Genomic DNA, 13,918 nt, shown 5'->3' on the forward strand with positions numbered 1-13,918 from the left:
CGAGAAATATTGCGGGAAAAGAAGCAAACAGGCTACTATTGGAAAGGTAGGCCTACACCTTACACAGGTTCGGCTGTCATTATTAAAGAGTTATATATATAAGTTAAAGCAAAATGTCCATTTCAAGGGGTCCATAGCGTTTGAGATCATTCCCTTAATCACATTTATAACATTCCACAATGCAGGAAGATGTTTAAAAAATTGTATCATTTTTTGACGCAGTTAAGTTGCTATTATTGGCCACACACTGAATGACACATCATTCTCTAGATTTCAAAGTGAGAAGGTGGGTAAAATACAGTGAGACTAATCCAGTGACAACATAATAAAACAAGAACTCTATTCTGCATTGAGGTATACCTCTATGCATTTCTGTTTCTTTGACATTCCAATAATCATTAACTTTGTTGACGTGCACAAGATACGATAGCATGCCTAGCTTCTTTCCTCATTGCACACGTTTATGGACTAGCAAAGAACATGTACGTAAGTTTTTTGCAAACGTGAACACTGAAATTGTTGTGCATACGAGTTAAAAGCTCAAAATGTAACAAACAAGAAGCAGTACCGATACCAGTAAGCAAACAAGCATTGGTTTCGGAGTTCCAGTTTCAATTGCTTTCGATACAAGTACAGTAAAAGTGGAGTTGAGTGGATTAAGAAAGCATGCTTTTCACATGACCGTCTTCTGTTTCCAGTTATCCGAGGTACAGAAGCAAAATAAGAAGTTATGTTAATAAGGCCAAATGTGTCGTATTACTAGAGCAAATATTCTTTCAAGGGCAGAAAAACGTTCGAAATTGCTCTCCTGACACCGTGTTATTCATCTAAGCTCTATAATTTCTAGTATTCAAAACAGGGATTGCGCGCACATAACAGAAATAATTAACAAGAAGCAATCGTAAACAGTAGTCTGCTGATGTCTCTGGCTACTTAAAATGGCGACGGGCGGCGCTCACTCTGGTTTCAAAATATCGAACAGAGTAAGTCTGTAGTGCCATCTCCATTCTTTTTTTTTTTTTTTGCTTCCATCGATGTAAGACTACACAGAAATTCAATTCAAAATACCCGCCAAGACGCGACGTCACAATAGCCATTACGTCACTGGTCAAAACCAACGACTCGTATCTAACATTCCTCTACAACCAGAATTAATAGGCCAGGCAAAAATTTTGTATACGAAGGGATAATTTATTCATGAATACTACAGATTTGCCGGCCGGTGTGGCCGTGCGGTTCTAGGCGCTTCAGTCTGGAACCGCGTGACCGCTACGGTCGCAGGTTCGAATCCTGCCTCGGGCATGGATGTGTGTGATGTCCTTAGGTTAGTTACGTTTAAGTAGTTCTAAGTTCTAGGGGACAGATGACCACAGATGTTAAGTCAAATAGTGCTCAGAGCCACTACAGATTTCACTTAAATTTTGCTATTTCCTCTCTTTACTAAGACGAGCAAAGATAATGGTTTGTCTTTGAGCGATCATGGGGCGACCGAGTGCCTCAATGGAGCGAATCGTGGCGTCAGCTCGTTAAAGAGTGACTTCCCTACGACGTCACAGCTCGACCCGATTGGCAGTATCGGAGGCTGATGTTGAGCCTTATCCTCCAACGCATATTTGGCGAAATGAGGGAGAGAAAAGGAACGACAGTGATACACAAAGTAACCTCCCACACACACTCTAAGATGGCTTGCAGAGTATACAGGGTGATTCCGTCACACTGTTACAAACCTTCAGGGATGATGGAGAAGGGTCAATGTATAAATTTGATATATGGGACCCTGGTCCGGAAACGTCGGTGTCTAAAGTTATGAGTGAAAATTGTTCTGTTAACTCTGATAGTGGAATACTTCTACTGCAGTCTCTTTGCTTCCTATATTTTGAAAGGTGTTCATATGGGCCAAAACAGGAAAAAATGTCCAGTAAACACTGATTCTAACCTGCATACCTTAAGAGCTACGAGCATTTGCTCATCTTTGCTACTGTGAAACACATCTCTTCTATTTAACAAGCTATACCTCCTGAGGTATGCATTTTAGAGCTCATATCTAGTAGGCAGTGTTTTCTTCTTTTGTCCCTATTACCTCCTGCGAAAAAAAAAAACTGTCAGAGGTATCTGGACGATTTTCCCGTATACGAGTAACTCTCGATTCCGTCGTTTCTGGGCCACGATGCCTTACCTCGCACTGATACATTTACTCTTCTCCATTACACTTCGAAGTTTGTATCATCACGGTATCATACAGCTCTAGCATTTTTAGTACTATTTCATAAAACATGACATCTCAAATACTTATAAAAACATGTCAACTGCCGCAACCATGTTCTACTATTTTGACTAAACGTTCACGTTTCAGTGAAACGTGAGAAGTAATTAATTCCTCTTGCATAACTACAACAGTGCAAACTTTTGCAGAGAACAACAATTACATTGAACTATAACTGGTTACCAGAGCTGTGGTATTGTCAATTAACAACCTATCAGCAAACATTTACAGAAACTATTTAAAAAAAGTACAAGAGCAGTGAAAAAAGATCTAAATGAAGTTTTGTTTGGACTGGATATTTTTGTTTTGACTGGATATTTTACCCATTTTTAAATCATTTAAGCGAAATTGGCACTGTCATTCATGTGAGAAAAAATTATTTCCTTCCTGTTACATTACATAGCAAAGAACAAGCTGGAAAGAAACTAATCTTCACCACTCTTTTTTAAAGTAGTTTATACGTGAACCTTAGAACGCTTATGACATCACGCAAGAAGCTAGCGCTTGAATTGGTCAGAATTTATTCCATACAACTGCACACCACATACAGCCAATATCTTAATAACGCGGACTACAACTGTTCTAAGACGAATTTTGATACATGTTTTAACCACACCGAACTTTCACTTTTATTGGATCCACCAGTGTGTATAGCACGCCTACAGCTATCTTAATATGAAACTAACGTAATTCAATATTTTGAAATCTGTTACTTCTTAGTTCCTTGAGAAACACTAAAGCTCATTCGGGCATGCAAGATTAACTTGAAACAGAAATTTACAGTCGAATATTACAAAAAAAAAAAAAACAAAAATACCACAAGATTCCATTTTTATCAGCTCCACAGATTTTAATTTGATATGAACTTAAGTCATTTTTAACTACTGTAACAGTTTCGTTGGCAAGAAGTGAAGGGTGTTTTTATTCACATACAAGGTAAACAATAAAGAAACAAAACTTTTCTCAACAATTCTAGCATAAAAAATACCGAAAGTTCCAACGTACCTGATTTGTCAGCTCTGCAGATATATAATGTGATAATAACACTAAGAAAATTTTAACTGTATTCCAGAAACCCGACATAGCAACTGAATGGATTCGTACGTCCAATTTCTAAGATGTGGCATTACTATTCCCTATAAGCGAGGAATGGAACTTACAGGTTTGCCTAACTAATCGAACTTTTAACCCATTCGTTCAAATTGCCATGTTGTTAATTAAGATCATCAATCCCTTTTCCCGCTGAAGGTAAATATAGAACACGTGCTTACGTTATAAAGCATATGAAAAATAATGCAGTGTATATTAACCATCGATGTTATCAACCATTTCGATACTCACTGCTTTACCAGCACACAGTTTTCGTTAATTTTTCGGGCAGTGAGTTTCTTGATGACTATCGGTTGTAGTGTAAATCGTGAACGAATTGAAACTGACTAGGCAAATGAAAATCTGGTCGCAAGACCATCACAAACATATATATCTGCATATACACTACTGTTGAGGCGGAAGGAATGATCTCTGTGACTGCTGTATCATTTGTGAGTTAAAACTATATTCACACTCTTGTAACTCGCCTCTGTACTTTTTCCCTCATGCTCCAAAACGTTACAAGATAACCTGCAAGGATCTGTATCAAATCGAATTGCCGAAATTCAGAGCAATATATGAAATAGGCTTTTAATGTGCAGTTGATAACTTCTCTACCCCTGTTGCAAAAATGATATGGACAAAACGTGCAGTGGTCGGGCATGCAAACATCTGACGTTTATGGTTAACCTTACCAGTAACTTTCAATAAAATCAAAATGAGAAAGACAACGAAATTTTCAAGAAATGACTATGCCAGTCGTGCCAGGTTACAACTAAAGGTGTGAAAATTAAATTAAGACCACAATCATTCCCAAATAATCTCCTCCTAATCTGCAAAAAAAAAAAAAAAAAAAAAAAAAAAAAAAAAAAAAAAAAAAGACAGTTACTCTAAAGATGATTTTAGAATAAGGAAAAAAGTGATTAAGCAACTGATAGCGAATTTGAGCAACAACCACGCCTACACCAACCGCAAAATAAAACAGCATTTTCAATGCAAAAAATAAAAACGTTCAGTTATGACATCGTCGAGAGTTGGCGGTAAAACACTAAAACAAAGGAGGCAGCTTATTTCAAATATTTGTGCGTTTAGTACATGATGGCTCGAATCCGCATGTGTTAATCATACAACAATTAAATGGACATACAGTAACATTTAAAGCACAGTATCAGTGTTGGTGGTGTCTTAGCACTGAGTCCCAGGACTGAAATTTACACTCTGGAGCGGAGTGAACTCTGGTTTGAAACTTCCTGGCGGATTAAAACTGTGTGCCGGACCGAGACTCGAACCCGGGGACCTTTGCCCTTCGCTGGGAAGTGCTCTACCAACTGAGCTACCCAAGCACGACTCACGACCTGTCCTCACAATTGTTGTTCTTGAAGTATCTCGTCTCCTACCTTCCAAACTTCATAGAAGTTCTGCGAAACTTGCAGGACTAGCACTGCTGGAAGAAAGGATATTGCTGAGACATGGCTTAACCACAGCCTGGGGAATGTTTCCAGACTGAAATTTTCACTGTGCAAGTTTCGCAGTAGAACTCATGTGAAGTTTGGAAGGTAGGAGACGAGGTACTGATGGAACTAAAATAGTGAGGAGAGGTCGGAAGTCGTGCTCAGATAGCTCAGTCGGTAGTGAACTTCCCCTTGAAAGACAAAGATCTCGAGGTCGAGTCATTGTCCGGCACACAGTTTTAATCCGCCAAGAAGTTTCAAATCAGAGCACACTTCGCTGCAGAGTGAAAATTTCATTCTGGAAACATCCCCCAGGCTGTGGCTAAGCCATGTCTCTGCAATATCCTTTCTTCCAGTAGTGCTAGTCCTGCAAGTTTCGCAGGAGAGCTTCTGTGAAGTTTGGAAGGTAGGAGACGAGGTACTGGCAGAAGTAAAGCTGTGAGGACGAGGCATGAGTCGTGCTTGGGTAGCTCAGTTGCTAGAGCACTTGCCCGTGAAGGGCAAAGGTCCCGAGTTCGAGTCTCGGTCCGGCACACAGTTTTAATCCGCCAGAAGTTTCGAATTACTGAGTTGCAAGTCTGGTAGCCATTGTTTTATCACTAGGGAAAAAAAAAGTGTTCTCTTACGTGACACAACATGTTTGCTTTAAACAGGTTCACTGGTGTGGGCTGATTACTAAACATTTCATGGGCCACCACTGGAAAGTTATCTTGTGCCTTAAGAAATCAATATCTTGCCGTGTCTGTATTGACATTCAGAGTTCTGAAACGGTGAATATGTGTTATAGTTCAGCTCCAGGTAAATAAGACTCTTATATTACCACACCAAGATTGGGTAACTTTTTTTTTTTTTTTTTTTTTTTTTTTTCCCTACGAAATTACTTTCCTCTGCAGCAACAGAACATTCTGCACAGCGAACCTGCAGCTAGTCTACAGCTGACTAGGACGCCAAGGCCGTAATATGGTCACAAAATACAGCTGTTTTAGAATCCTCCTTCAAAAGCTCGTCTTGCATTTATAAGTCGAGTTCTGTTGTCATGGAGTTGGATTTCCAAAAGCCGCAAGTCGCATTGTGAAAGACGTTATTGTCCTCAAAATTAGGTAAAAGTTGGCATTTCATTATGAATTCCATCACATTGTCCAATACCAGGATTATAGATACGCCTGTACTATTTTTTCACACACCCTTAGTTCAAGATACGCATAGGTCGGTCGACTTCGGCCCTCTAATATTTTGTGTCCGGTTGCTGCCAGCAATGGCGACCTTACATGGCTTGTTCCTTCCGAACAGCCTGCCTCCGCCCCCTCCCCCCCCCCCCCCCCCCCAACCACTTCTCAGCTGTCAGTGTGATGATAGTCGTTGACCGGGACTTGTTTCTTTTGCTCCACCCCACCTCTGTGAATTGATGCAAGACATGAACAAATTATAGCTCGAACCGCGACCGGTGTTCCTTTTTTGTAAATTTGTATAAGCCTGTTGTGTGTGTTAATTTTTATAGTCTGATACTTTACCAGCAAACAGTCATTTATTATTTACGTAGTGATTGGTCAGTTTCACTGAGTATCATTTTCAGAGCGACATAGGACATATGAGTGTCTCAGATCACTGATGGTTTGCAGATATTTACAACTTTCAGAATGTCATTTAGGTGCGGCTGCTGTGTAATTTTACATGCTACATTTGTTTCTAGATATTCTCATTTCAGGCACTCCATTGCAGTGTTTTTCCTAATGAAATGGCGATTAAAATCGTTTGGACATGGATATGACAAAAATGTTTTTATTTTTTGGAACAGGTCCCATGCTGCTTTGCTAGAATTCTGAATTTTTTCCACTGAATCTAAATATGTTTTTCCTTCTTTGGTTAATGTGCTTTCTTTTGGGCTGTAGATAATTGCAATAAAGTGCATCCTTAGTGTCATTATGTGATTATTCAGTACCCAAACAATGCATTTTATATTGGCGTCTAGGAGTGTACCACAACTTTTGCTTAATTGTTTCCTGTATCCCTTTTGATTTACCAATATGTTTTTTCGTAAGTTTCAGTAGAAATATTTCATCAAATTTGACTAAGGTGCTCGAATATGCAACTGAATCCATCACTTGGTGCCATAGCTTCACACATTTGTTGCCTTGCCATTGAGTATTACATAACACAGCTTCGAACGCACCTAAAAACATCTTTATGATCTCATTATTTGAAAGATTATTTAAATGTCAGATAAAATATGTTGTTTACTCCAAAGGTAAGCTTTCCAATTGTTTAATTAAGTTTTCAGAATTGTTATCTTGTCATGTTTCTATTTGGTAGCTGAAAAGTAACCTGTTCTAGATGAATAGCCAAACAAGTTCTGTAAATCCACTTTCGTCGCACTGAGCCATCTCCTAAAACAAACACACAAACACACACACACACACACACACACACACACACACACACACACACACACACACACACACACACACACACACACAAGTACAGCTGTAATACTCTGTTTCTATTTCAACAAACCAGTGTTTACATATAGGCAATTCAAGTAGATCTAGAGTCACTTCCTCTGTAAAGAATAACAAGGCATCATGTTTTTCATGAGATACTGTACACATTATAACTATGGCTTCACGTTTTCAGAGGAGTCCATTCCTTTTCTGCTGGAATATTCATTATCTCCAACTTTCATGTAAGAGTTTATCACATCGAACAGGGTCTGGAACAAAAAACACCATACTTGTGTCATTTAGTGTTGCCCACTTTTTTTCTTTCAGGCTGAAATCAACATTAATTTTAATGATATGAATAACATCTGTGGGAACTCTATGATAATAAACACTGTAGCTGGCAAGTGCAAGTGATCTCTGACAGACATTTCAGCTTATAGCTTCAATCAGTGTTCTGACTTTGATACAATATGGTGGGCACTTATTCAGATACAAGTTGTGTTATTGTACATTTCACACTCCATGTATAATAGAATGCTGCACTGGTGTCTCACGAAACTTCACTCGCAAAGCAGGCTACTTACGAGCCACAACCATCTGACCAGTCACATTTACATTTGCTCACTTTGGCCAAGGTGTCATCCGTGTCACATAAATTCATTCGCTCTGAGCTTCATGCAGACAGCTGTTTTACCCACGTACTGTGCATTAAGTCATGCCACCCAGGGAGCGAAACTGTACAGTTGTCCTTCCTCTATTTATGTCACTGTGGCAACCTGCTGGACTGTATCTCTTCTTCATATGCCACCTTTTCGGCTGGATCAATCAAGCCAGTGGTTTATCATAATGGAAATCAGTTTTTCTTTGAGTTGGATCATCAGTGACAGAACAAAATTGGTTTGGTTGTTTGGGGGAAGAGACCAAACAGCGAGGTCATCGGTCTCATCAGATTAGGGAAGGACGGGGAAGGAAGTCGGCCGTGCCCTTTCAGAGGAACCATCCCGGCATTTGCCTGGAGCGATTTAGGAAAATCACGGAAAACCTAAATCAGGATGGCCGGGCGCGGGATTGAACCGTCGTCCTCCCGAATGCGAGTCCAGTGTGCTAACCACTGCGCCACCTCGCTCGGTCAGAACAAAGTTCATCACACTGTTAAGTCACATGAGTGAACATGCAGACACGATCAGCAATACCATCATCACCCTATCCTTACACAATAAATACAAGGCTGCTGAAACAGTATTCCTCCACTGCATCTACCACTCCCTGGAAGAAGTTACACCTCATATCTATAATCAATTCATCATAAGAATAAACCTGATGTAAACAAACGCAAACGCGATGATTGGTCAGAAGCCATAGCATATACGTACACTGGTGGTGTTACGCCCTTGGAAGTAGGTCCTACTTATATATTAGATATCTTATTACTAAGTTGTGTTAAATGAAACGTTAAGATATTCAAATGTATTACAGGAATCAACGTTTTTCTTAATCATGCTTTGGCTGCGTAGTTTTTATTTCAAAAATCGTGCACAGTCACAATCTCTGCAGCGTTGTGCTCTGATTGTCGCGCTGTTAATGCGCAGTATGAAAATGGCTGAGGCTGTTTTCTGTCCCGCAATGAAATACGCGCGTGGAACACAGATAAAAAATGCCGAGAAATAGGTTGTTCTTAATGTTTTTCATTAAACATGTGGCGCAGTGCCGGCCAAAGTGGCCGAGCGGTTCTGGGCGCTTCAGTCTGGAACCGCGCGACCGCTACGGTCGCAGGTTCAAATCCTGCCTTGGGCATGGATGTGTGTGACGTCCTTAGGCTAGTTAGGTTTAAGTAGTTCTAAGTTCTAGGGGACTGATGACGTCAGATGTTAAGTCCCATAGTGCTGAGAGCCATTTGAACCATTTTTGTGGCGCAGTCGGTAGCGTTATGGAACCTACAGTCATGGAAATAAGTATTCATACAGTAGGTGGTGACAAAATGGTGTGTTGGGATAGTAAATCACCCACAGCGCCGATACGAATAAGTACGATGATATGGCGTCAGATAACCATTTTATTGGTAATGATGCTTCCCGTATGCTATGAACCTATTCTGGGAAAATAAAATATGTTACACTCCGCACGGTCGACGACAGGGCAAAATGTACTCATACAGCGTACTAGCAAACGGCTGACGCAGCCCCGGTGTGCATGCCATACTTGCATAGTCGTTGGCGGCCATGAAGCAACAGCACGTCGTACGTGGGTACCGTGGAACGGCAGAATGGGCAGCAAGGGGAAGGAAACGACCATTGAGGAACGAAGCACAAGTCGTATACCGAAATTGCGAACATCATGGGACGAAGCCGAGCGACAGTGAAATCTATCATTAAGCGACATAGGGACAGGCATGTAGTAATAAACAGTGAACGACACGGCCGTCCACAGAATCTTACAACAAGGAGGATCAGAATGCTACTAAGAATCATGAAGAAAAACCCGAAAACGACAGCGTCGGCACTATCCGCATATGTTTATGACCACTTCCAAAAGTACATCACTCCAAGAGTAGTTCGTACCATTCTCAATCGTTCGGGCTACAGAGCCAGGGTCCCGAGACGAAAGCCCTACATCAGCAAAAAGAACAGGAAATGGCAGATGGAATTCTCGAAACAGCATGTATCCAAGACAGCAGACTTCTGGGATACTGCATTGTTTAGTGATGAAAGCAAATTTAATATCGTGCACAATGATGGTAGGATCTTGGTCTGGAGAAGACCGAACCCAGACCTCGACACAAACAACATTCAACCCACGGTGAAGCACGGAGGTGGTGGGGTGATGGTACGGGGTTAGGTCAGCCTCCGGTGTCGGAAAATTAGTATTTGTGTCAGGGTACCATGGACAGATTTGTGTGTATGAACATTCTCAAACAGAACTTACAACAGAGTGTTGACGCCTTGGACCTTCCTAGAAATTATTACTTCCAACAGGACAATGATCCCAAACATACAGCGCAAATTGTCCGGCTGTGGTTGCTCTACAACACTCCACACACTTTTAAAACACCAGCTCAGAGTCCGGACCTGAATCCCATCGAACACTTGTGGAGTGAGCTGCAAACACGAGTGCGAAAACACGACATCCGTAGTAAGGCCTCTTTGTATGAGGCTTTCCTTCGAGACTGGGAAGGTATCACGTCGGAAACTACAAGAAAATTTGTCCATCCCATGCCACGGAGGTTGCGAGAAGTAGTACATCGGAAGGGTATGCATACGAATTATTAAACATGTTCTGGCTTTGTTAGAAGTGTCATTTTCTGTTGGTGTATGAATACTTTAATTCCCAGCGCAGTAGAGAACTTGACAGACGTTTTTGTACTTTGTTTTGTGAAGGCTTGTTCATCCTCGTTTTATATACCAGCATAGCTGCAATGGCGACTGGCCAATGTGTATAGTGCACATCCAATTAGTGTTTTTGGTTTCGTATTGTCAATAAAGGCTGTTTACTTCTCCACGCTCTAGTGTATGAATACTTGTTTCCATTACTGTACACGGTTACTCGTACGTTGGTTCAAATATTATTTTTTTTCCTCATTCAATTTGAAATACCTACATCTCGTAATTATAAAACTCATAATCATTTTTCTGAATAATGCACGTCTTCTTGTTTCTAGTAACATATTGGACACGAAATTCCTGCCTCCATTTCAAATACAAATTCTAAATTATCGATGTTTTATGAAAGACAGTTCAAGAAAACATAACAATTTAATTTTGAAGGAAAAAATGGAAAACCATATCCTCTTTATTTGGACTACCATATGTCCATCGGTTTATACCACAGAGGCAAATAAGAATCGTTGAAAAATGAAAAACAATCATGATTATAAATAATCCACCTCGACTGCAAATAGAAACTGGATGTTGAGCTAGGTTTCGGAGCGGATAACCACGTCTTCTTCGGAACACACTTAAACTACAGTGTTCCGAAGAAGACGTGGTTATCCGCGCCGAAACCTAGCTCAACATCCGGTTTCTATTTGCAATCGAGGCGGATTCTTTATAATCATTAAATTATTCACGATTGCTGACGCACTGCAATGCTTAAAGTTCTCAAAAGCAATCATTTTCACAGCATCGAGCACATCATACAAATGCTGCATTTTTACATTTGCTACTGTACCATTACAATATGAACCCAACGGAACTGATCTGGAGCCAGACTGCGGGATTTGGCCCGAGAAGTAACAAGACTTCCAGATGTACTGGAACTAACGCACGCAGCCTTTTCACACGTCACTGCCGAACGCCGGCGGGATATACAACGGCTCGTCATAAAAGAAGAGAAAATGCTGCGCCTGGTCGGCTTCGCGGATTCTGTCGTTGATAGGCTCAGTGTCAGCGTAGCAGGTGACACTTCCAGAACTGAAATGTATTTCTCGGATTCGGAAAAGGAAAGAGGTCAGAGATTACCAGACGATTGACTAATTAATACCTTCAGTGACTTCCAAGTTTAACTATACGGTGAAATCCTTCATACTTTCTTACGTTACACACAGCTTATGAAGAAAAATTACAATGTGGTTAAGTCAGGAACTTTCATCATTCTTGTTTTTAATTACAATAGTACGTTGGCTAAAAAGGATAACGTATTGAGGTTTTCGTCTAGTCGTCTAAGGAGCGTATTGTGGTAGATTTGCAGTGTATTATTTCATTCCGTTTAAAAATTAAATGACATTCGAAGCTGTATTGCTCGTCTCTTTTTACATGTGAATTGTAGCTGGACACGTCACTGCAGCTGACCGGCCAGTGCTGTCCAAGTTAAATGCGCCGGTAAAGCTGCTGTCCCGTATTATGTGGAATGTGCGTAATTCACAGCATAAAACGTACCCTTATTATTGTACTTGACAATACTCGAGACAGCTTGGCTGCAGTTCCAAGTGAAACGGAAATCCGATGAAGTTCCAGCAAATGCGGAAGAATACGTAGTGCGATGTTTACATCAGGTTTATTTTTATGATGCACGGATTATACAATGAATAATTAAGGGACATGACTCTGTCATAATTATGGCATCAGTTACGCACTCTGTTAGATTTGCACCTCATGCCAAACCAATAGATTATGGGCAGCACGCGAGTCAAGCTTCCACTGTAGTTCAACTAGCTAAGGTTGCCGACGAATAAGAGATACTAAATGCATGCCACAATCAACATCAACAGTATATTAATAACACAGACAGCAATGGCTTCGGCTGTAACTTCCAACCACATTTGGAGTGCAACCAACCTCCCACTTGCCTCAAGCCGAGCTGATGTCGCCCATATCCCTGGCGATCCCGATGACACCGCCACTGGCCAGAATGATGACTACATGCTGTCACAACAAACCCCGACTCACTTGCCAACCACACCTGCGCGGAACACCATGAAACTTTCCAAAACTAAATGCGTGGTTTGCAGGAGGTGCAACAAACTGCAAAATGTCTGAGCTGCCAAGGCTCATGGAACGATGATGCAGTCTCTCTCCCACTTCGCTCTCCTTATGACAACGGGCTCTTCATTCTTGACCGCATCAGCGACCAATGCTTCCTTTACGACTCCACCTTGCAAGTCGGTTTTTTTTTCCAACCTCTTCTCCCTGTCTGATGCCTGCCTGCTCAATTGTGCGATTTCAAGCAGAAAATGGCTCGATAATATGAGTCTATGGAACCTGATGACAGTTTCATCTAGACATTCATGTTTGCAGATGACAGTGAACCAATGACGACCTACTTTAGAACTTTGACCTGGTTCCCAACCTGTGTAGAGGTGTTTTAACTCACACTGTTTGTGGCCACTTGTGATGTGTCGTCAACCACACCCACTCAGTGTCCTGGCACAACAGAGCTATCCACATTACACGACAGCTTCTGCTGCTTATCTGAACACTCAATGGCCACAAGTACCTCCAGGCCCCCTTCACGCCATCGATCACATTTGGAAACTACAGCAGCTCTAATTTCGACTCGGACATGACGAACATCCATCTGCAACACAGAAGTGACATCACAAGCGCGTAATTCACAAAGTTGAGGAGAAAATCCACATGGCAAGGCACCCTGCCAGATTTCGACGTACCTGCTGTCTCTCTGGACTGACCTAACCGTGAAGCTCTTTCGTCATCTGCAGCTATATCTGCAGCATCTTCACCATCTGTCCAGATGAAGGTCAGTATCACACTTTTCACTCACCCTTCCGATACGCCTTTGTGCTCTTCCCCACAATAGCTGTTTCTGTATTGTGCCATTAAAAATCGAATGGTTCATAAGAACAACACTAAAAAAAGCCCTCCAGTATGTTGCAGACAGCATAGACTATAGCCGGATACACTCAGGGTTGCTAAGACAGCGGTCACTGAACTTCTACAGGCTCGGATCATGCAGCCCTCTGATAGTTCCTGGGAGTCAACCATCAAATTAGTTCCAAAGAAAGACAGGTCTGTCAGGTTGCGTGATGATTACAGAGTTCTCAATGTTCTTACTATAATGGACAACAACCCAGTCCCAAACACCCAGGACTTTACTGATTATCTGGCGAGTGCCTTTGTGTTTAGTGTCATTGACTGCAAAGAAGCATACAGCAAATCCCTTTGCGTCAAAACAATATCCACAAAACGGCCTTCTGGCTTTATGAGTTTGTGTTTATGCCACACAGA

General features: G+C 41.3%; 1 protein-coding gene across 1 annotated transcript in view; it reads right to left on the minus strand.

The window, feature by feature from the left end:
• The window catches only part of LOC126267767 (E3 ubiquitin-protein ligase Zswim2-like), a 101,392-nt gene that overhangs the window by 84,397 nt on the left and 3,077 nt on the right, over positions 1 to 13,918 (minus strand). The window contains exon 3 of the mRNA XM_049973071.1: positions 13,124 to 13,250. Within this exon, the coding sequence (XP_049829028.1) occupies positions 13,124 to 13,250 (127 nt within the window). The remainder of the gene's footprint in view (positions 1 to 13,123; positions 13,251 to 13,918) is intronic.

Source organism: Schistocerca gregaria, chromosome 4 (assembly GCF_023897955.1).
Source record: "Schistocerca gregaria isolate iqSchGreg1 chromosome 4, iqSchGreg1.2, whole genome shotgun sequence".
In the NCBI taxonomy this organism is placed as follows: Eukaryota; Metazoa; Arthropoda; class Insecta; order Orthoptera; family Acrididae; genus Schistocerca; species Schistocerca gregaria.